Source organism: Protopterus annectens, chromosome 13.part0 (assembly GCF_019279795.1).
Source record: "Protopterus annectens isolate FY-2018-M chromosome 13.part0, PAN1.0, whole genome shotgun sequence".
In the NCBI taxonomy this organism is placed as follows: Eukaryota; Metazoa; Chordata; order Ceratodontiformes; family Protopteridae; genus Protopterus; species Protopterus annectens.
The window spans coordinates 763,344,734-763,369,862 of NC_056747.1; the positions used below are offsets into that span (position 1 = coordinate 763,344,734).

Genomic DNA, 25,129 nt, shown 5'->3' on the forward strand with positions numbered 1-25,129 from the left:
TCCTCATGTTCTCACGTCACGAGACGAGCACAAACATTATCACAGGAGCCTGACAGTTGAGAATTGTAAAAGCAAAATGTGGCAGAATAATGTACTCTTTCCCCAAATACAATAAATGTACTTCCAGCCTTGACAATGAAAACAATATGTCCCTACAATAAATAGGCCTAAAATAAAGTCAAGAATTATTTATCTAGGAGGACAGAACAATTCTACGCATTTGGGGAAAGTATATTTCATCAACACTTCAAAACCTTTAGCAGAACTACAGAAAAATGATAATTTTAAATTTTAGCACAGCATTTAACCACTCCAAGCACAGTGGATGCCAACTGTATTTATTCTGGTGAAGGCGAAAAAAGGACACCATTACAATTTTGTAGCCATGCACACTAGGAAATGTATTATAAATAATAAGGCAGGTAAAAAAAAGATACACTCTTCAATAGCAAAACAAGAAGAGAAAGTAAAGGACTAAGCAAGCAAAATTGATTATAAGCGCAACTGATACATCAGAACAGAGCAAACTGACTGGAAAGCATGACACAGAAATTAGGTAAGAAACTAAACTGTCAATGTCATCATGGTCTGGGACACTAGAACAAAATAATAGTGAAGGGGCGAGTCTAGAGGAAACAGTGTGGGCACTTAAAAGCAAATATTCTTGAGCCTATTTGTGAAAACAGTAGCACACTTGCTTTTTTATTAGGTACATTATAAAAAATGGCACTGTGACAACCATGACATGGGTTTGTAGGAGGAGAATTACCCTGCAGTTTGCTGCCATAATTTCCTGAGGATTATTGTAATATTTTAATTTTATAAATTATAAGTTTTTTATATGGCTTTTACATTACAAATTTGTAAATGTTGACACCCAGCTCTCAAAAACAGCTAATATGTAACACAAACCTTGTGTGTTAAGAAGAACCTACAAATAAGTCTGTGTGCTAGAATAATCTGCAACATCCTTTTTGTTTCATGCTTTTTGCCAAACAATTGGCAACAAACACACACACACACACACACACACACACACACACACACACACACACACACACACACACACACACACACGTGTGTGTGCTTGTGTTTGAGTGGTTACATATCTTTTGTATAACATTCTATCAGAACTGTGTAAGTATCATTTTCCTCTTCAAAAATGTGGTAGACTGGTGTGTGTGTGTGTGTGTGTGTGTGTGTGTGTGTGTGTGTGTGTGTGTGTGTATGTATGTGTGTGTGTGTGTCTGACAGACAGAGACAGACAAAGTGACTGTGCATCATATTACACGTTCCAGACACGCAATGGAATCATCTTATTAGCATCAGTCTTGCCATCTCCTGAATAGCTGCTGTTACTGTTTGCATCACAATGAATAAAAATGCACCACTGGATTAACTAAGATGTCATTCAAAGCCTGACTAACTGCAGGTCTGGCTTCGTTTTTAGTCCATGCCTGTAACGTAGCTGAAATTCACAAGTACATCTTGGAACACTGTAGTAGATAACAATGAAAATTCAAAGAGGTGGATAAGATCATTAAACAGGCCATAAAAATCACTGGCTCCAACCTTCAATCCCTACAGGACATATATTCAAACCGATACTATGGTAGAGTCCAAAAACTACTGAGCGATATACACCATCCGGCTTATGGACTGTTCAAACTCCTGCCAATAACGAAGTCCTACAGAAGCATTAGATGCAGGACATCCAGATTCCGTAACAGCTTCTTCCCCACACTTTATCAGACTGCTGAACAACAAATCCATAGCCTAACCTGCTAAATGGATAAAACATTATTTATTTGCAATATGTCTGTTATTTACATAACTCTCTGCATAGCTCATTTTATATATCTCTGTCTGCACTGTGAAAAACTGCAAACTAAGTTTATGGCATATATTGATGGTGAGTAAGTTTGAGATGTGTGCCTCTTTAATTTATTTATAGTTCTGTTTTTTATATATCCTTATATTTCTACCTAGTCTGTTCCTGATGTTGCTGTATTTGTTTTGTTTCTGCTGTAAAAAGCTTTAAATTTTTTACTATATTTTTAGTATCTTGATTTTTACTTTTACTATTTAACTTCTTTTTATTAATTTAATCTATCTTCCTTCTGTAAACTGTCATTCTAATGTACAAACCTGAGTATCGAAATTTTGTGCAGTGATACTCACATTTTCCTCTGTGTTGATCTGTATGAGAATAGTTTACTTTGACTTTGAGGTGCGGTACTGAAAAACTGTGTTAAACTTTTTTTCCCCTTGAGAGTACTCTGTATTGTTTATAACCAACATGTTTTAACCTTCAATACTGGCATGCAAATGTTATGTAGTTCCCACAGCCACACCTCATATGCACAAACATTTCTTTCTTCCATCTTCTCAGTGAGCACATACCCACTTTTAGGGACAAGCAACTTTTTTTACTATTGTAATTTTACTTTGCAAACCAAATCAATGCATATGACTAGAGGTAATGGTGATTACTTAGCTGCGACAGCTGTAATGTGTAGCACCTAGCTTTCTGCAATGACTACTGTTTCTAGCATGGGCTCCTGCCATTACCTCCTCCTCTCAAACATCAAGTGTCCATAACAATGTCAGGAAGGGGGGGGGGGGAGTGGGAGCAAACTGGTGATGAAGTAAGGAGACAGACAAGCAATAAGAAGCAAAAGAAAAAAAAAAACCCAGAAAAAAATACTTATAATTGTTACAAAGACATCATTCTCCACCTGTTTTTTTTTGGATGGGAGATTGCATACTAGGGTGTGGATCTGTTGCTACAACTATCAGTCTTCACTGAGTGATTTAGCAGTTTAGGGTCATGCACAACAGCTTCCTTGAATTTAGAGATAAGCAGATATAGCTCAAAGGACTGAAACCCAGAGCCACAAAATATTTGGTTTACAGCTTACCGCCTTAACTGCTAAGCTAGACTGCCTATTAAACAAAGTATCAGTAAGCGGACTGAGTGGCTCATCTTCAAGAAAACAATGAAAGTAATCATACAACCCCCTAGCATGCTAAAATGCAAACACATAAATCATACCTTTTCTTCGTCAGAAGACAAATCCCTGGACTCCTTCTGGGACTCTTCCTCTGAATTATGCCTATGATTTCCAGAATTCAGTTCCAGTGAACAGACTTCTGTGTCCATTACTTTCAAAGATGCCATTTTCCCAGTACTCTGTTCCTCTGTTCGTGTGTAAGAGAAGGCACGGGTCCTGCTCTCCTCAGAAAGTTCTACAAACTTTTCCCGGGCACTAAAGAAATCAATACGGTCCGTACTCAGGCAAGAAGTTTCAGCAGGAGTGTCAGACTGTAAGCTTAAGGGTGTTGGAGATAATCCAGGATGGTCCCCTTTAATGGGTTCTGACGTCACACAGTCCCTTTCAGGCCCAAGAGCATCATTTCCCAAGTCCTCTAACTTCAAATCATGTAAATCTTTAGTTCCTTCTGAAGGGCTCTCAGACTGTAAGGAATTATCAAAATCCTGTTCAATGTTATCACTACAGGGAGCAAGCTGATAATTATGCAAGGACAGGTCTGCAGGACATCCACTGATGGCACTCCTAGTCCATTCCTCCACCTCCTCCTCAGTCTGACAGTCACAAGATGCACAGCTGTAATCAAAGTGATTCAATGAGATTTCAAGTTCTGCTCCATTCTCTGATGGATCTGCATGAAGGCCATGAGTGAGGCAGGAAAATACAGCATCCTGGGGACTCTTAGCTGACAGAATGGATGCAGAGCAAGGACCATCATGCTTGTTTGGATCTGCTTCAGGCTTTGAGATTGGCTCACGATGGTCTGACAGGTCACCATCAGAATGAGACCTCCACAGCTTATTGTGCCTTTGTTTGCTACATTGAAAAAAACATGAAAATCAAATGGTTACTGTACTGTTTTCAAAAAAGAAATGTCCTAACTGTGAAGAAATACATTTTATAACACACAATCAAAAAGATGCTGGGATGGGGCAGGTTCTTCCATTTACAAATATAATTTTGACTAGTGTTCTGTAATGGAGAATGGAGGAGGACAATAATCTTGGTTAGAAAAAGGATTACTTTCCCTTCCCAGACTGCCTACTTCCTTGCCTAATAAAGAAGCTCCTGATTCTAAGAAATCAATTGCCTGCATTCCCTTACTCCCTTGTCCCCTGCAGTTCTGTTTTTTGTCAATGTATCTGAATTCACTGCTCCTGTTCCATATATGCAACACTGTGGGGAAAAAAAAAATCTTTTTCACTGTCCCTCTTCTCATTCCCAGATTTAACAGGAAAGGTGTGCATGTAGTGATAGACAGGTGCCCTCCCCAGGATACGTTTTTCTATAAATCTTTCAGTACTAGGATACTATCTGGTAACTATTTGAAAAGTTGGGACCTGCTACAGTGAGTCCAGAAAAGATCTGCCTTACGTATACCAAGTCCAAGATCCCATTTCTTGGAATATTCCCTTTCCTTCGAGGTATGATGATCTCGGTGTTGGTATAAGTTAGGGAGGGGATGCAGTGGGGCTTGCCTCCCCTGCAAAAAGAAGTTTTAAGGAGAAGAGCAATTTTCTAGATTTGCTCTTCTGTGTTTTCGGTCTTTTTTTCCCCAGCTTGTCAGCACTCGGCATGTTGAGTACTGACATTTCAATAGGGAGCCATACAATCTGGTTCTCTCACCACCATAAAGTGGATTAAGAAGGTGATCGCACAATAAATAGAGAACTGTTACCCACAGGGAAACAGCAATTATTTCAAGTTACAGTCTGGCTCATGGACCTCAGCAAGAGGAGAGCCAAGATGCTATTAGTCAATGTAGTAAACTACAATTTTTGGTCTGCAAATCGGATCTTAGCTTTCCTTTTCAGACTGAATAAGGGCAGGTGAAGGGGTAAGGCTGCAAAATATTTGCTGACTATTGCTTCCAGACTGCAATTACTAATGGCTGAGGATGGATTTTTTGGGTATACTTAGCAGTTTACGTGACACTAAATAAGCAGATTACTGGAAAGAAAAGGGGTGGATGGATAAGGGGCTCAACTAATTTGATTTTGTGGTACTGTGATAAAAGAACAAATTTTCCTAAATATTTGAGGACCTTGCTTATGTTTTTTTTTTTTCAGATTATGCAAAAAAATTACCACAACCATACCGCAAGATGATAATTACAGTTCTCCTAATTTATAACAAGCATTTTACATAAGTGACAATAACATACTCGAACACTACTGCATCAAAAGACGGGTGTTATGCAAGAAAGGGAAAACCTGTCTCTTTCTTGACAGATACTAACACTGAACTAGCAGAGCTCTGTAGTAGCACACATCATTCAGTCTGAAGAAGGCAGAATATAACCCAGGTATCACACTTAAGTAACTGAAGTGATTACACTTGCAGGAAGATTGGCTTTCTCTACATTTGTCCATAGTTAAGTAGCTTTGTAGTCCTAAACAAAACACCAAAAAAGGCTAATTAAATACCTTGGTGTTACTGGGCGTGGTAGGGAGATTAATCTAAATATAGCTGGGAAATGAAGAAAATATCAGATGCTTTTCTAAATGCGAGTGTTCTGGGGCCAAGATTTCATAACTGGAGGTAAGAGGTTTGACAAACTATGATCCGATACTCACTAATCCCTAGGGGTGGCATGACAGCACACAAGGAGTGTTACCTGTCTGTACTGCCAGCAAGGACAGTTTCAAGAGTAGACAGATTGGGAGACACTGAGGACTGCGGCAGACAATTACCGTGGCATGTGTGTGAATATGTCCCAGCAACGTCACTATATCCAGTGAAGGAAGCCTCCGCTATGATGCTTTGTGCTGTGTGGCTCTGTGCCCCTTACCTGACCTGCCTTGTCATGAAGACAATGGAAGACTTCACTGAAGAATCACAACAGGAACAGGCTACATATGTGGATTTTTGTACAAGATTAGAGGTCATACAAGGTCTGGCTTCTCCAGCATCAGCCAAAAACAGAATAAAGAAAAATAAACATAATGATCTCTAAAATAAAGGTAATGCAGTGCTTAGACCATGAAAAACAGAAGCACTTTAGATGTGGTTGCAAGGAATCAACATATCAAGTTTAACACCGTCACAAGTCAAGCAGGTGTGCCACTTACTGGCAGGCAACTTATAAAGTTGGTGTGACTTGAGCATCTCTGAACTTATGTGAACTTGGGTGTTGCAAAACAAAGAAAAAAAGGATGGCAGAAGCACTCAGTTAAATGCTCTTCACTTTATTTTCAACGACAGCAAAGCTTTCAGGTTTCCCCTTCTTCAGTGCTAACATAACAAATCAATTATCCATTCAAATAAATAGTAGCAGCAATAAAACATGTGACACAGCCCATCTAATGTAAAATAAACTAAAAGCAATAATTGGTTAAAACACAATTAACACGATACAAGTATTTCAATTATATAGTTAATGCAACTTTTGTTGCTTTTTGCATAGAACTGATTTAATACTTATCACACTATTAATGCCAGGATATATGTCTGCTTGCAGCCTTGTAATCCAAGCATATTCTATATTTTCAAGCATGTTATTAACATCACCCCCTCTTATACTCTTATATACTAACTTAATCACCCTAAATTTAAAAATATGGTCACTACCTTTCTTATTTACATGCTTAGCTAGTGCATTAGTGGGTATATTTCTTCTGATATCAGATCTATGCTCAATTATACGATCTTTCAACCTTCTAGTACTTTTCCCCCACATAAAAACAGGAACATTTTTGGCACACGGCTAAGTATACAACCTGTGCTGTATTACAATTTGCATAACATTCAACATAATGATCTCTAAAATAAGGGTAATGCAGTGCTTAGACCATGAAAAACAGAAGCACTGTAGACGTGGTTGTAAGGAATCAACATATCAAGTTTGGTAACAGTCACAAGCCAAGCAGGTGTGCCACTTACTGGCAGGCAACTTATAAAGTTGGTGTGACTTGAGCATCTCTGAATTTATGTGAACTTGGGTGTTGCAAACAGGCAGCCCAGTGTCAGCTGCCTCCTAGAATAATTCCTCAGTTAGCACAGAGATTACATCACCTGATGGAAACTGCATTCCTGACGATCTGTGACTTGCCGATTGTTTACACCAATTTGTAATGACAGCAAGAAGACCCTCTTGGAAGTCTCAGTGAGTATGACAAACAAATAACTTCTAAATTCACAGTGCAGAAGCTCTCAAAATAATAGGAACATTTTTTTATACAGGTCTGTTTTCTGAAAAAAGGAAATTACTGTAGCACTTTACACACCTAGAATGGAACACATTCAGTCAGGGTAGTTTTACCCATGTATTTTAGGGAGGAGGTTAGACAAGAATGCACAAACCTTTTTAAAGTCTCCCTATGTTAGTAACTGCATATACATCATCAAGAGGAAATATAGCAGTGATTTCCATAACCTCTGATCAGCATGACAATTGCATGTATGCGAGGTAACTCCCTTCCTGTGGAAAGCTCAAAGCAACTATTAGTGTTGTTACAACAAGTTACATGTATGTGAGGATTACCATTTTACACCTAAATGTTTCAGTATACATTCCCTTGCTGTTTAGCACTACATTTCTTTCTGTAACTCACATAATCACATTCTGCAGGATAAAAAGATAGCAGTGGGTGTAATAAAGTTCAGGAGAGGTGTGAAAAAAGTACAGTTTTGTACCTACCATAAATGTAGATGTTCGAAGATCCACATTGCTGCAGTCATAACCTGTGGGTAGTCCGCTGTCCTCGGTCGGCCCGAATACCAAAGTGTTAGGCTGGCGTTGGTCATGGTCGCTCAAATCTGACGTCAGTACGCCGTGGTACTAAAGCGCATGACCGACGCCATATTCTCAGTCTTTCTTGCCCCAGATGTCAGAAGGCCTTAAAAAGAAAGGCCATAGCCAAAAATAGAAAAATACCCAATCACCAAAATAGCAACAATAGATACACTACAAACCACACAGCCATCCCAAACTACAGAGGGGAAGGAGGGAGGGTAAATTGGACTGCAGCAATGTGGATCTTCGAACATCTACATTTATGGTAGGTACAAAACTGTACTATGTTCTTCATCTCACATTGCTGCAGTCATAACCTGTGGGTAGAATCCCAAAGCAAAGGCAAAGGGAGGTTGGTAAAATCAGATAGCATTAGGAGCTGCTAACATGCCCTGTAAAACTGCAGTGGCAAACCCAGCCCTAGATTTGGAATAAAGAGGAAAATGGTAATGTTTAGAAAAAGTGTGCACTGAACTCCAGGTAGCTGCCTCCAAAATATCCTTAGTAGCTACTCCCCTTAAAAAAGCAGTAGAAGTGGCAGTAGCCCTAGTGGAATGAGGTCTGATTCCAGCCGGAACCTCCTTACCATGATGAGAATAACAAAAAGCAATGCAATGGCCAATCCACTTAGAAATAGTTTGTTTTGAAACAGGTTTTCCTTGAGATCCCAAGGCAAAAGAAATGAATAACTGTTGGGACTGTCTGAGCCCTTTAGTTCTGCTCAAATAATAATGTAACTGCCTGTGAATGTCCAAAGAATGCAAAATTTTTTCCCCCTTATTTTGGGGATCAGCATAAAATGTAGGCAGATGAATAGATTGGTTTAAGGCCACATTAGAAACAACTTTAGGCATAAAAGTAGGATTAGTACGTAGTGAGACCCTATCCTTATGAAATATCAGGAAGGGTTCAACTGCCATTAGAGCCTGTAATTCAGATACCCTTCTAGCAGACGTAATGGCCAACAAAAAAGCAGTCTTCCAAGACAAAAACTTCAACTCGGATGTAGCTGCAGGTTCAAAAGGAGGTAAAGTGAGTTTTTCCAACACAAAATTGAGATCCCAGGAAGGAGTAGGAGCTCTACGTGGGGGTCTTATGTTCTTTGCCCCTCTAAGAAATTGCTTGAACAAAGGGTGAGAGAATAATGGTGGGTCACAGTCATAGTGAGCAGAAATGGCTGCAGCATGAACTTTTACAGAGGAGAAAGACAAACCCTTGTCTAATAATTCTGTAAGATACTGAAGTGAAACACTCAAATTAGGCACTGAAACATTAAAGCTCTTTGTTTTGCTCCAAAGAAAAAATCTCCTCCATTTATCAGCATAAACTTTCCTTGTACTAGGCCGTCTGGCCTCCAAAATGACATTCAAAACTTGTTGAGGAAGCTGCGACCCCCCAGGGTCTAAAACAGAATACGCCATGCTGTCAGATGCAGGGACTGAATCCTGACATTGCGGAAATGATTGCTTGCCTGGGACAAAAGGTGTGGAATTAATGGCAAAGGCCAAGGAGGCTCCCGTAAAGTCCTCAGCAGAGGGTACCAGTGCTGCCGTGGCCAATCTGGAGCTATCAGAATCATGCAAGGCTTGTCCTGCCTGACCTTTAGGAGCACCTTGGGAAGGAGAGGCAGAGGAGGAAAGGCATAAACGTGAAGGTTGTTCCAACTGAATGATAGAGCATCCACTTTCCAAGCTTTTGGGTGAAACAGCTTTGTGCAAAACTTTGGCAGTTGGTAATTCAGTGGAGAAGCGAACAGATCTATGTCTGGAGTCCCCCAAGCCACCGTCAACTGTTGAAAAACATGAGGATCCAATTTCCACTCGTGGGGATCCACCATCTGTCTGCTCAAAAATAGAAGTTATGTTCTTACCATAACGTTCCATGTTAGTTGTCTTCTTCTCGCCTTCTTCTTGCTGGATGGGTTCGGAGCCGACCTCGGCTCCGACTCGGCCACTCTAAAGCTCGAGAGTTGGTTCCACCGGCTCGAGGCTCCCCTTATATCCCACAATGCTAGGCGAGAGTTACCTCAGATCTCGTTTGTAAGCTAACCCCAGCTTATAACAGAAACAGTATAACTGTGAAAAAACAGAATCCACCTCTAACAACAGGAAGAAGAAGAAGGGTGACCTACATCCTGAAACAAGAAATATGCATAATAGCATATAGCTAAGAAAGAGGTGGTAGAAAGAGAGGTCACGATCACAACTCCTCTAGGTCTGTCCAGGCCAGGGGGAAGGAGGGTGGGACGCAAGAAGAAGGCGAGAAGAAGACAACTAACATGGAACGTTATGGTAAGAACATAACTTCTATATGTTAAGTTGTCTATCTCGCCTTCATTCTTGCTGGATGGGACCGCGTCCCTAGCACCTTGTCCCGGGTGGCCTAACGGAACAGACTCCTGAGAACAGTGGAACCAAAATTAGCTCTATGCCTAGAAGCTAAATCCAACTTATAATGAGAAATAAAAGTGTGAGGAGTAGCCCAAGTAGCCGCTGCACAAATGGTGTCAATAGGCAGTCTGTCTTGGAAGGCTAGAGAAGTAGCCAAAGCTCTGGTGGAATGGGCTTTAGGCTTATTAGGCAGTTTTTTGTGTCTAATCTCATAAACAAGGGTAATCAGAGATGTTAGCCATCTGGATAAAGATACCTTTGAAACTGGGAGTCCCTTTCTGCTTTCCGCATAGGAGACAAACAGCTGATCAGATTTTCTGAATTGTTTCGTCCTGTCCAAGTAGTACCTTAATTGACGATGAACATCCAGACAGTGTAATTTTTGTTCAGACCTATTTGAATACTCCGGAAAAAGACAGGGAGGTCAATGCATTGGTTTAGATTTGATGTTGAAACCACCTTAGGCAAAAGGACGGGTTAGTTCGTAAGGAAACTCTGTCCTTATGGAACACAAGGTAAGGAGAACGACAACTGAGTGCTTGAAGTTCTGAAATTCTTCTAGCTGATGTGATAGCCACCAGAAAGAGAGTTTTCCATGATAATAACTTTAAGGAACATGAAGCTGCAGGTTCGAAAGGGGAGAGAATCAAAGAAGCAAGAACTAAATTTAGGTCCCAAGGAGAAGGAGGATTTCTTACAGGAGGTCTGAGAAGAAAAACTCCTTTCAAAAAGGCTTTGCAGAGTTTGTGGGACATTAGGGCGGATTCAGAAATACCCACATGAAAATTAGAAATAGCTGCCAATTGAACCTTAAGAGTAGATGGAGATGAACCTGCATGGAAGAGTTCAGCAAGAAAATCGAGGACTAGTTGGATGGAAGCGGTGAAAGGATCTATGTCCTTTCCTTGTGCCCAATATGAAAATAGTTTCCACTTACTCAAATAAATCTTTCGAGTGGAAGATTTATGGGAAGCTATCAAAATATCTCTAACAGAGTGAGATAATTGAGGAAGCCTGGCTACGGTTGGAAGTGGAGGAACCAAGCAGTGAGGTTCAGAGAGGGGAGGGAGCGATGAAACTGACCCGACTGATGGATCAAAAGATCTGGAACTAGGTCCAGATTCCACGGTCGCTCCAAAAGAAATCGATGCAGAAAGGGGAACCACACTTGTCGAGGCCAGTAAGGAGCAATGAGGATCAATGAGGCCTTCTGAGCGATAGCTTTCTGTATTACTTGAGAGATCAGTGGGAAAGGAGGAAATGCATACAGAAGTCCCGGGCCAAACTTGGACTAGCGTCCCTGCTGGGTTGGCCTGGTAAAGGGAATAGAGTGAAGTATTCTCTGCACTTGCTGTTTTGGGGAGTAGCAAAAAGATCGCAGCAAGGCTGACCCCACTTGAGAAAAATCTCTCTCACTACAGAGTCTTTCAGAGACCACTCGTGAGGCATGAGAATAGCTCTGCTCAACTTGTCCGCAATGTGATTGGACTTCCGGGATGTGCGTTGCTATCAGAAAACGCTGAGAAGAAATCGCCCATTGCCACAGTCTGAGTGCTTCTCGACACAGGGGTATGATCTGGTTCCGCCTTGTTTGTTGATGTACCACACTACAGACATATTGTCTGTCTGGATTGCAATCGTTCCCAAGGGAAGAGAGTGTTGAAGGGCTTGCAACGCTAAAAGCACTGCTCTCATCTCCAGAACATTTATGTGCAAGTGGCATTCGTTTGGTTGCCATGTGCCCTGGACTGTCCTGCCCTGATAATGCCCCCCCCACCCGATCTGGGAGGCATCCGTTGTCAGAGTAGCAACCGGAGGAGGTGGAACAAATGGTCTCCCCAACAGGAGCTGGGGGGAAGACATCCACCACATGAGATGCTTTTGCACGCTTGCGTGATCATAATGGTGTGAGACATTGGAAGTTCCTGGTATGACCATTGAGAAAAGAGCATCCACTGAAGGATCCGCATGTGGTATCTGGCCAATGGAAGGAGGGGTATGGCCGCTGCCATGATTCCCAACACCTTTAGAACTAACCTGGCTTTGGCTCTGTTGTTGTTGAGAAGTAGTGATACCAATTTTTGAATGTCTGATATCCTTTGGTTCGTTAGTGTTGCAGACATGTTTACAGTATCTAATTTTGCCCTATGTAGGTAATAGTACGACAAGGCGACAAAACAGACTTTTCGCAATTTATTGAGATACCCAGTTTTTGACAGGCGAAAAGTGTAATCTCTGGCCATCAGAAGGAGATGCTTGGTGGGAGCTGTGAGGAGCCAGTCGTCCAAATATGGAAACACCTGGAATCCTTGTCGTCTCAGGTGAGAAGCTACCACTGCCATGCATTTGGTAAACACCGGGGCAGTGGTGAGACCAAAGGGCAGGGCCCTGAATTGAAAATGACTGGTTCCCAGCCTGAAGCGGAGGAATCTTCTGGAGCGTCTGTTCATTTTATGTGATAGTACGCGTCCTGAAGGTCTATAGAGCACATCCAGTTTCCTTTTCCCAATAGGCGAAGAATGGATTGCAGCGTGACCATCCGAAATCTTGTTTTCTTGACCGATCTGTTCAAGATACTGAGATCCAAAATTGGTCTCCAGTCCCCTGTTTTCTTTGGAACTAAAAAGAACCTTGAGTAGATTCCGGATCCTAGTTGGTCTGCTGGCACTGGCTGAATAGCTCTTTTTGCAAGCAGTTTTGAAATTTCCAAAGCTGCTATATCCCTTTGAGCGGGTGGGACATCTGGAAGGGATTTTTTTGACTGATTTGGAAAACGAAGAAAGGGAATAGAATAACCTTCGGAAATGATGGACTGTACCCATTTGTCTTGTGTCAAGGATAGCCAGGCTTCTGGGTACAGTGACAATCTTCCCCCGACTGCCTCCAAAGATGGGCAGTCGGGCAACACCTCAGGGATGCTGAAAGGGCTTATCTGAGAACGTTTCTCGATTGCCCTGGTTCTGCGGACCCCCTCTGCCTCTAGGGCGACGTCTACCATTGTTGTTCCCCCCTCTGCCTCTGGCGGGGAACCGACTCTGTGCGTCAGGCGAAGTCCCTTGGGATTGTTTACGGAACCACATCTTTCCCCCCTTCTGGCCTTTGGGGTAAGGCCTAGAAGGAGTAGAAAAACGGACTCCGGCGGCAGAAAGGGTCTTGCCATCAGTCTCGCACCTAGTCAGGGTTTCTTTCACTTGTGGACCAAAAAGAGATGATCCATCCAAAGGGAGTTCGTGAAAGACGTCTTGAAAGGTTCCAAAATTGCATAGCCGCATCCAGGCGTGCCTACGTAAGGCTACCCCTGTTCCTGCGGCTCTGCTCGCTCCATCGGCCGCATAAGAGAGGAGGCGCATGGAGGAGTTGGAAATAGAATTAAGGATAGCCAGCTGCGTGTTCATTTTCTCTTGGAAACCCGCAGCTGTAGGGTCCTTCAGCATTTCACTCGCTTCTTTGATCAAGTCCCTTTGAAGACGAGTGAAATGGCACAGGTAATTCAGCGAACGCATAGTAAATGTCGCTGAGGAGAACATCCGCTTCCCGTACCTATCCATGGACCTAGATTCCTTGTTAGGTGGATGGACAGGCACTGAAGGATCAGCCAGTTCCTTCTTTGTGGCGGCAGCTACCACCATAGCATCCACAGAGACTCCTTTTGATAAAAATTCCTTGTCTGATGGAGCTGTGATGAATTTGGAGGGTCTCCTGGGAGTGGGGTCCACTGAATCAGGAGCCGTCCATGCCTTTTAAGCAACCACCCGCATGAGGGGGTCAAGGGGACACCCAGGAGGTGGAAGGACGAGAGCCAAACGCCTCAAGATACACAGATTCGTCCTCTGAAGGGTTGAGGGCTGGCCAATTTCCCCTCTGTTTAAGAATCTCCAGAATGTCTGCAAATGAGACATCTTCAGAAGGGGAACGGGGGGAACCCTCAGAATCATCCAGATCTGTGTCGGAAGTGATAGACTCAGGTGAGTCAATGTGCTTCCTCTTGCACTTCCTCTTCCGAGGGGGCTCTTCTGCCAAATCAGGAGAGGCCTCGGAAGAGGATAAAATCCCCAAAGGGAGCTCCTGAGGAGTTGGCTCTCTGCGGTCCGGGATGAGGGAGTGAGTCGATTTACCCTGAGGCAGCATAGAGGGAGGGGCTGACGGAGCCGACTGTGGAGTAGAGCCAGGCTCTAACACTCTCCGCATGACCTCGAAAGCACCCCTGTCAGGCAGAGCCAGAGGTCCCCGCTCCGAGGAGCTAAGGACCCCCCACGGCACCGACAGTGATGGCTCCGAGGCCGATGTCGGAGCCGAACTCACCAGCCGAAGCACCGAGGGAGAGGGGGGTCGGACAAGGGTCTGATGCCACTCACCCCCTCGGAGCCGACGAGGGAAGTCCGGCGCCGAGATTCCTCCATGGAAGAAAACGGAGCCGCGACGGAGCCGAAGACAATTGTCTCGGCTCGAGGTGACCACAGTCTCGGTTCCGACACGACCCGGCTCGAACTCAAGAGAGTCGAAGGAGGAAAGAGTTGATGGACCGGGGCAGGCACCGACTGATGAGTCGGGCTCTGAAGCATCTGGGCTAGTGCCTCAGACTTGAGTAGTCGACTCACCACCCTCTGAAGGTCATGATCGGACAGCCTCGATGACCTAGAGGAATGAGACCTTTGGCTCCGTTCAGACAGCAGGGGAGATCCTGGAGCCGAATGAACGGAGCCAAGAGAAGGTGACCTAGACCTCTTTCTGGTTGTCGGCTCAAGATCTTGTCGGAGCCGACACGGTACTCGATAACCTCGGCTCCGGCGGAGCCGAAGCCACAGAAACTGTGGACTGAGTCTTATCGGCTCCAGCCGGAGCCGATAAAGGCAAAGGTTGAACAACCTGAGGTCTCGGCTCAGAAGCCGGAGCCGAAGACCTCGATGCCTTGGAGGGCTTCCCTGTTGAGACAGACAGGGAATCCTCAGGCTTCAACAAGCCTCTCAGAATAAGCTTGTTTTTTCTTTCCTGCAGGACCCTGGGGCTGAAGCCATGGCAAACAGCACAGGAGTCCTGCAGGTGCAAAGGCCCCAGACAATAGACACAAGTGTGAGCGTCTGTCAGAGACATTTTCTGACAGCACGCATCACACTTCTTGAATCGAGACCTTTGCTTCTTTAGACATAGCCTAACTGGTGAACACAAACACACACTCAAACACACCAGTTATACCCTGTCAAAATAACTACTTTAGTAAAAATACTAAAAAATAAAGTACAATAAGTACAATAAACAGTAGTTTAAACTACACAAACACTCCCTAGGGAAGGGAAGGCCCAAGGCCCAAGGGAAGAACTAAAAGTTCTTTTAAACAAAAAACGGGAAAAAATTAGGTCGGGGATAAAGTTCAATGAACTACACTAATTAGATAATAATTAAACTAAAAAAAGGGGTAAAAAGAGTAACTTTAAATAGAAAAGCTTAAACTCACCAGGAACCAGTAGAACAACCAACCTCGAAGCTGTAGCGGCAAACGAGATCTGAGGTAACTCTCGCCTAGCATTGTGGGATATAAGGGGAGCCTCGAGCCGGTGGAACCAACTCTCGAGCTTTAGAGTGGCCGAGTCGGAGCCGAGGTCGGCTCCGAACCCATCCAGCAAGAATGAAGGCGAGATAGACAACTTAACATCATCTGCTAAGGAGTTCTGTGCTCCTGGCAGAAACCTTGCCTGAAGAGTGAGTCGCAAACTGAGAGCAGTCTCCCACAAAATCATAGCTTGTCTGCAAAGAGGGTACGAATGGGTACCCCCCTGCTTGTTGACGTACCACATGACTGTTGTGTTGTCTGTCCGAATCAACACTTGTCCTGGGTGAAGTAGATCCTTGAAAGCCATCAATGCAAATTGGACTGCTAACATCTCCTTCATGTTGATATGCAGATGTTGTAGTCTGGCAGGCCACGTGTCTTGAACCCATTTTCCATTGAAGTGTGCTCCCCAAGCCATGTCTGAGGCATCTGTCGTTAAGCTCTGACTCGCCTCTGGTCGGGTCACAGAGAGTCCCTTGTTTAGGTGACATTCCTGAGCCCACCACAAAAATTCCCTTTGGATGCAAGGTATCATCTGAATGACAGTGTCCAAATCGTGGCAGTGTTGAGTCCATACGCTTTTGAGATACCACTGTAGCTTCCTCATATGCAGTTTGGCATTGGGAAGCACCAGAATACAAGATGCCATAAACCCCAAGGCTTGAAGGACTGTCCTTGCAGTCAACCTGGACCGTAGAGACAATTGCTGGAAGTAAAGGGTAAGATTTCTTTGTTTGTCCGGGGTCAAAAATGCCATCTGAGAGGCTGTATTCAGTCTCACACCCAGAAAGCACATGTCCTGAGAGGGTACTAGACTGGACTTTGTTTCGTTCACAGAATACCCTAGGCACCTTAACACTGCCATAACATACTGTAGATGGTGAAGTAGCTTGACTTTGTCTTGAGCCAGAATCAGGCAATCGTCCAAATAAGGATAAATTTGTATTCCCCTTAACCTTAAGAAGGCTATCACCGGTGCCAGGACCTTTGTGAACACCCTGGGCGCAGTAGATAAGCCAAAGGGCAATGCAGAGAACTGATAATGTAAAGTCCCAGCCAGCGCAGGAACCTCCTGCAGCTGGGCCTGATAGGAATGTGAAGATAAGCCTCTTTGAGATCCAGAGTTACCATCCAGTGATCTTTGCCTAATAGAGGCAGAAGTTGTTGCAAAGTTAACATCTTGAATTTTGGAATGTCCAGGTATGTGTTGAGAATAGACAAATCCAGAATTGGCCTCCAAGTGTTTCCTTTCTTTGGTACAAGAAACAGGCGAGAATAAAATCCTAGGCCTACTTCTGACAGAGGGACCTCCTGGATAGCCCCCATGTTTAGAAGTAAAGAAATCTGTTTGTGAGCCTCCACCTTTTGCTGAGAAGGAACGTCTGGCATGCCTTTGAAAGGAGGCAAGGTGTGAAAATAAAACTTGTAGCCTCGATCTATAATGTCCAACACCCATTTGTCCTGAGTGACTAAAAGCCAATTTTGCCTGAAAAGTGCCAATTTTCCTCGCAGAGGAGCTGCCAGACAGGAGGGATCTGGCAGCTGGAGATACAGGTCATTGGGTCTGTTTACGAAAAGGCTGGCCCCTGCCCTCACCTGAAGATTGTGCAGGGGAACTCCACGTCCTAGGCCTAAAAGAACCTTGAGCATGAGCTCTGCCCCTACCACGTCTAGATCTGCCCCTAGACTGTAAATCAGAAGAAGGATAAGCCCATCCCTTAGTAGGCCAATTTCTGCTAAACTTAGGGGGGCTGCACCTGTAAAAAATCCTTAACTGTTTGCATAGACTTAGCTTTGTCTTCCATTTTCTTCAAAACTGACTCCACAGGAGAACCAAACAGAACTTCAGACTGAAGGGGAGCATCCAAAATTCGAGCTTTAACATGCTCTGACAAGTTCTGATCCTTAAGCCAGGCGTGCCTACGAATAACTGATCCAGTGGCAGCCACCCTGGAAGAGGCCTGAAGAGCATCAAAACCACACTGCAAAGAATGCTTACCCACCTGATCAGAGGCATGAACTAAATCCTGCAATTCTTTACACTCAATGCCCTCTGCCAAAGCATCTACCTTAGATTTCAACTGACTTAGGAGAAAATTCTGGTACTTCAGCACATGAAACTGGCAATTCAAAGCCCTCATTGCTAGAGTGGAAGAGGTATACACTTTTTTACCCCACCTATCCAAAGCTCTAGAATCTTTATCCATAGGAACTGGATTCTTTACAACAGAAGCCCTGACACCCTTAGGTCCCTGACTAATAGTTCCGGGTCAGCTCTCGGGCTTTTATACAAATATTTATGAGCCTCAGGCACTCTGTAATACCTGTCTGGCTTGACCGGGGCAGGAGGCAACGAATCAGGATTAAGGGAAGCTTCAGAGAAAACATCCTGAACAACATCCAAAACGGGGTATAGCCAAGGGCCTATGCTGTGGTAAAAACAAGAACTCCCTAAGTCTCTTTCTTGAATCTGAGAAATCCTGACCTTCCCACTTAAAATGCTCTCTCATGGAATGCAGGGTTTCAGAATAAGAAAAATCCTCTGGGGGGGGGGGGGGAAGCAGAAGGACTAGAATCCTCTGCATCTGAATCAGAATAAGGAGGAAAATCCTGAATGTCTTCAGCCGAAGACTCCGAGTAATCTGAGGAATGCTCCAATCCTTCCACCTCTGGCTCCACCCTAGGCCTCTTATCTGGAGGGGGCAAAGAACCCCTGATTAAGGAAATTAAATCTTATGCCATTTTCAGCATATGCTTTTTAGGTACAGAACCTGCAGGACTAGGGCTGACGCCAGAGGAAGACAAACCAGGCCTAACCTTGGAAGGTACCTTAGAGACAGAAGTAGAAGGCCTAACCACCTTATGCAAAGAAGGGACTACAGAGACCTGAGAGGCCCCCTCAGCCTGACTCGACTCCTGAGAGGCCACATCCTGCAAAACTAAAGGCTCCCCCTGAGACTCAGCTGAAACCTCGGCTGGATCCACAGATTCCACCGTAGTTTCTAGAGAACCGGCGTCCGTAACGGACGACTCATCCTGCTTGGACTTTAACGATTTTTCCTTACGCTTCTTAGCGGTAGTCGGAGGATCCAACGGCATATTGTAATTACACCGCTTACCGAAGACAAGCCTAGCACAATCTAACCTGCGTTTAATGGTGCGCTTATTAAATCTAGCACAAAAGTGACACCCGACTACGTCGTGCTCAGGCCCCAAGCAAGGAATACAAAGAGAGTGGTAATCCCTATGAGGTACCTGTTTCCCACAAGAAATACAATTATTCACTTTTTCTGACATCCGGATTTAACTGAGGCAAGAAAAGACAAAAATATTCCCCAAAGGGGTACTTAGCCCAACTTGGTCTTCGGTCTGAAACTCAGAATACGAAAATTTCAGGACGCCGAACGGCACTTGCAAAACGCTGCTTCTGCTTCGGACCATGCGGCAAGAAAGACTGAGAATATGGCGTCGGTCATGCGCTTTAGTACCACGGCGTACTGACGTCAGATTTGAGCGACCATGACCGACGCCAGCCTAACACTTTGGTATTCGGGCCGACCGAGGACAGCGGACTACCCACAGGTTATGACTGCAGCAATGTGAGATGAAGAACATCACTAGTCCATTTACTCTACTGGTGCTCAGCCATGAAATTAGTCCTACCACTTCCCTAATTTCCTGCAGGTATTCTGGACATCCGTCCAGGCCAGGACGACTCTCTCCCTCACTTAAAGGTGAGCTGGGACATCATAACATTCAAAGGTAACTAAAATGGAATCAAGATTTCTATTAGCACTCCCTGGAAGTCAATATATAAAATTCCAACTGGAGCATATGAAGTATCTGATGGTTGTGTTGCTTTTTGCCATTACCAGAGAAATGGATTTCTGCCTCCAGGCTCTGCTAAAAGACTGTGGTGTTCTGTGGACATAATCTTTGCTCCATCCCATGGGAAAGACAGCAGTTCCTAGATGCTCACTCCAGGCCTTCATTGGCAGACCCAAAAAGTCACAGGCCTGCATACAAATCCAATTCACAACCGACTCACAGAGTCTGTGTGTCTGCAGTGGCTCCACTGAGAAGCAGACTGAAACTTGCCAAAAACAAAAAGTGTACAAGTTAAACTGACTGAACAACGTATGTGTTGACATTGCAAGAGACAGCACTAACACAAAAATTTTTGCAAAGGGATGCAAACTGCCCTGCAACCTCACATATGTAGGGTGGGCCTTGCTTCCACATCTCCATTACTTAAATATGCTAGCTCCAAGGGTAAACAACTGCCGGGAAAAGCAATTCAGACAACTGCAATCTTGCAGTGCAGCTGACCATATAAAACATTCCGGGATCTGTTTATCTGTGTTCAGAAGACAGCATTCCACCAGTTGTCATTTGATGTTGGCAGAGATCCCATCTGCAGCACGAGGCTAGCTAACCGTGCGTTCACTTTAGCAGTACATTCCTATAACCATCACCATCATGGTGTCACAGTATGGATTATGTTAACTTCAATGATATCTTGACATCTGTGTCACTACCATAGGTTCATAGGTTCATAGGTTTATACTAGGCTATCTGCCCTAAGGCATTTATAAGCCTAGCCCAAATTATTGTGGCTTACGCCACCCCTTATATGAAAAAATACTGTGCCCATTAGTTTGTTGTGCCTCTGTCCAGCAGTGACCCAGAGATGATTCCCGGGGTAAACCTACGATCTCCCATCCACAGGTCTAGATTTCTCTTGAACAGAGTCAGCGAGGTGCTCTGCCTCACATGGACCGGGATTTTATTCCACAGCATAGGGAGTCTCTGAGTGATAAATCTATCCCTCCAGCACGTCCTATTTATATCCGTGCTAAGGTTTAAGTCGCTTGCTCTAGTGGTTTTGGTGGATTTGGATTTTTTGAGGTGGAGCATGTCCATTAATTCCGGGTTGGACATGGCCTTGTATGTCAGGCACATGTCACCTCTGAGCAGACGGTATGCGACTGAATAGAGCTGGAGTTTCTTCAATCTGGCAGCATATGACAGATTTTGGAGTCCCTTTATCCTTTTGGTGAGGAACTTTTGGGGTCTCTCCAATTGCTGCAGATGTCGGGTGAGACACATCCCGAATGGGGCATTGTACTCGATCATTGGTCTGATAAGTGAAGAGTACAGGGGAACAATGACCTCACTAGATCTGGATGTGAATCCCTTCATGATCAGGTGGGCAATGTAGAAGGTCTTTCTAACCACTTTAGCAATGTGAGTGTCAAAAGAAAGGCCACTGTCAACCTGGGTCCCCAGGTCCCTGATAACCTCTTCTGTGCTTAGTGGATTGCCACCTATATGGTAGCTTGGGGTTACCTTGTTTTTCCCGAAGGGTAAAACTATACATTTTTTGGCGTTTAACTTCAGGCCATGGCTCTGGCACCAGCTATCTGTTTCCGTGAGTCCCTTCTGAAGGATATCAGTGTCCGATGCACTTTCCACTATGGCGCCCAGTTTGCAGTCATCTGCAAACTTTGTCAGCCAAAGTCCTCCCATGTTGGCCTGTACTTCTGAGAAGTAGATGCCGAACAATAGGGGGCCAAGGACCGAGCCCTGTGGGACACCACTTGTGACCGGCTTGGAGTCTGACACAGCGCCAGCAACTCTAACCCTGTGGGTTCTGTCCTTAAGCCAGTTTGCAACCCATCTTGTGACATATGGGTTTACATTTAAGCTGGTAAGTTTTTCTACAATACCCGAGTGGGGTATTGTGTCGAAAGCCTTTGCAAGGTCAAGGTAGGCTGTATGGACTGCCTTTCCCTCATCAATGGCCTTGGTGACTATTTCAAGAAGTCGACCAAGTTCAAAAGGCATGATCTTCCCTTGACAAAGCCAAACTGGGTCGGGTCCAATGTCTGCAAGTCCCCTATATCTTTGTTTATGAGCTCCATTATGATCCTCTCCATAGCTTTGCAGACTAGACTTGTTAAGCTTATGGGGCGGTAATTACCAGGGTCCGTGAGGCGCCACCTTTGTGGAGTGGGACCACAGTTGCCGTCACGCCACTCCTTGGGCACGTATCCTGTGGTAAGGCTGAGATTAAACAGCTGCCTTATGTGTGGGTTTAATTCCTCATTTAGCTCGTGTAGCACACAGCCGGGGACACCATCCGGTCCCATTGATGCTGTGTTTTAGCTTTAGAGAGAGCAGCTTTCACCTGCGCATTTGAGATGTCCGGGAGGCTACACTCGGCTGGGATAGTTATCTCTCCTTTAGGGGAGAGGGGTGAAGTTTGCACTGAACCTGTCTGCCAGTATGTTGGCAATGTCTGTGGGTTCAGTGATTTTTGTATCATTTTGGACTAATTCTGAGCATATCTGTGAGTTTCCACCCAGGTTCCTAACATAGCTGAAAAAGGCCTTATGATTGTCCTTTGAATCCATGGCAATTTTTCTCTCAAAATTGGCCTTAGTTGATTTTATGAGTGCTCGTATTTTTTACTAATAATGATCAGGGTGACTTCCCTTTTATGGATTTTGTTCTATCATGTAATAGCTTTCTCCTCTTATTGTAAAGTTTGTTAATGGCTGGGGTCCACCAGACTGGACGTTTGCCCTTTGTGGAAAGAGTCTTGGTTTTATTTGGGATTGCCTGATCCATGCAGTCCTGGAGGTGTTCATAGAAGGCATTTGTAAGGGCTTCCGCAGCTTGGGTTGTGGTTTCCTCTGACTCAGGGGCCTTGAAGGATACCACACCAGTCTTGAGTAGTGTGAAGTTTGCTTTAGAGAAGTTCTTCACTATGGTCTTTTTGTTTGGGGTGGGGCGGGATGTGGATTTCCAGTGAGATTAGTTTATGATCAGATCTCACCAATGAGGGATATACTTCCGGTGTGGAGCATTTTGTCCCCATGTTTGTGACAATGAGATCTAGTATATTTTCTCCTCTCGTGGGAACAGTGACTAGCTGTTCCATGGCATTTGAATTTATGAACTCCAGGAACCGTTGGGCTAGAAAGTTAGGGCTTGAGTAATGTTCCCAGTCTATATTCGGGTAGTTGAAGTCACCCAATATGATGGTGTTTGGAGATACATTTATACCCTCCAGTGTCTTCAGGAAGGCTGTGTGGGGTTCCTGAGTTTGAGAGGGTGGCCTGTAGCATGCTACAATTTGTAGAGCAGTTTTGCCTATTGTTAGTTGCACCTGGATGGTTTCCGAGCTTCATGCGTTGCCACCAACCTGGAGGTGTGAGTATCCTTTATGAATATGGATACACCCCTCCTTTTGTGGAGTGGTCCGGGTTTTGGGGCGGAACGCATGATATGAGGTAAAACCTAATAGTGCCGGGGTGCTCTCAGGAGCCTTGAACCAGGTTTCAGTTACAGCACAGACATCGATGTTCTCCATACTGAGAAGGGCCTCGAGTCGTGCATTTTGAGATTTAGACTTCTGGCATTGAGCAGCATTACCCTCAATTTCTTCCCATTTTTGTTTTCTAGGGTGGTAGGTTTAGAATTTGAGCCTTGCCTAAAAAGGCACTATGGGGTGGCAAGAGCCTTAGCCAATATCCGGAATCCCAGGGTGACAGGTGCAAGCCGTCCCTTGAAGCAGCGTGGCTTGTCAAGCATGTCATCCCAGGCAGACAGACACTGGATCCCCTTTGAATGACACCAGACATTAAGCCAATTGTTAAAGCTGATCATCTTGTCTCTATATTGTGGCATCATTCTTGGTGAAGGAAGGATACTGCTCAGGGTTAGGGTCATACCTGCCTGGGCTACATAATCAGAGAGCTCCTCTATGTCTCTTTTCATGCAGTCCAGGGAGTGCGTCTCAGGTCGCTCACACCAGCATGGACAATGACTGTGTCATATTTGTACTTGCTGTGGAGTGACCCGAGTGCTTGTGTTATGTGGCGGATTCTAGCCCGATAGGCAGCTTACTGTGACCCTCTCCTTGTTCAGCCTGGTGAGTGGGACGTCAGTGTGTCTGACTATGGAGTCACCTATGACAAGTATGTTTGGTGTTGTATTTGGCCTTAAGGGCTGTGACTGCTTTGCACACTGCTTTTGTGGTTTATGTGTTGCTTGTGGGGTGTCTTGAGGTAGCAGTTGTTTGGGTGTCTGCTTTGGAGGCCTCTGCTGTTTAGGTAAATTTTTACTCAGAGCCTCCGAGTATGTCTTCGTGTGTTTATGTGTTTGATTCAGTGGAGTGGTAGCATTATGTGAGGCTGGTTTTGTGGTGTGTGTAGTTGCCTTCTCCTCCTGTCTGGTCTTGCCAGTCCTGAGTTGAGAGAGCTCAGCCTCCAGTTTGGCTAAATAGCTGCATCTCTCGCAAGTATTTGTGTTATGTGGGAGGAGGAGAGGGTTGTCTGTGTACATGAGGCAGTTATAACATTGCCTCAAGATTCCCAGATTCACCAGCTGGACCGAGAGGAGATTGACAACTGACCTTTGGACATGCTAGAATAATATTGGGAAATCCTTAATTGAAAACAAGGGCCAGTGGGGAGTGAGGGTGTAGTGCTTTTAATTTTTAGTGCTGACTTATATAATTGCTTTAGTGAGCAAGTGCCAGGTAACTTGAGTGCAATGTGATACAAGTAACTAAATGCAAAACGACAAACAGTAACTTTCTTTCAAGTGAAACAAGGAAATAAGTACAGTAAGCAATGCAGATATCACTAGTGATCCACAGAAGCTGAGAAGTTGCGTATTAGGTGAATTAGCTTCCAGGGAAATAACAAGCAAACAAACAACAAGTATATAAACAAAGCTAGATTCAGTAGGCCTGGATCTAGTCTATGCTAGAGCAAACAAGGTGAACCAATTTCAGTAAGATACAGTTCAAATATTCAGGCACTATAAACCTTTAACCAGAAAATTCCCAGCTCAGAAGGGCAGAGTCCAGCCTCTTCTCCCACAAAAGTGCAGTCCACGAACCTTCTTAATGTAAAATAACTGGCCTGAAGCCCAAGTGCCTAAACCAGAACTAATACACTTGGACACTGGGCTCTCAATCAGCAGTTCCCAACTTAGAAGGATGAAAGCTACCTGTCCTGCCACCACAGTGCTTGCCACAAACCTTCCTAATGTAAAACAACTGGTCTGAAGCCCAAGTGCTTAATCCAAAAGACTTGAATGATAGCTACACTTTAATCAAGTTACAACCAAGCAGTAATAAATACCATTGAATACTTTAGAGAATGTCTGGATTAGTGCTCAAGTTACACAAACAAAGCTAGATCCAGCAGGCCCGAATCCAGTCTATGCCACAGCAAACAAGGCGCACCAACTTCAGTAAGAAACAGTTCAGATATGCATGCACTATAAGCCTTTAACCAGAAATTCCCAGCTCAGAAGGGCAGAGTCCAGCCTCTCCTCCCACAAGAGTGCAGACCACGAACCCTCTTAATGTAAAATAACTGGCTTG

General features: G+C 44.3%; 1 protein-coding gene across 3 annotated transcripts in view; it reads right to left on the reverse strand.

The window, feature by feature from the left end:
• The window catches only part of SSH2 (slingshot protein phosphatase 2), a 1,225,984-nt gene that overhangs the window by 12,463 nt on the left and 1,188,392 nt on the right, over positions 1-25,129 (reverse strand). For all 3 annotated transcript variants that reach the window (XM_044054469.1, XM_044054467.1, XM_044054468.1), the window contains one exon: positions 3,056-3,869. In XM_044054469.1, the coding sequence (XP_043910404.1) occupies positions 3,056-3,869 (814 nt within the window). The remainder of the gene's footprint in view (positions 1-3,055; positions 3,870-25,129) is intronic.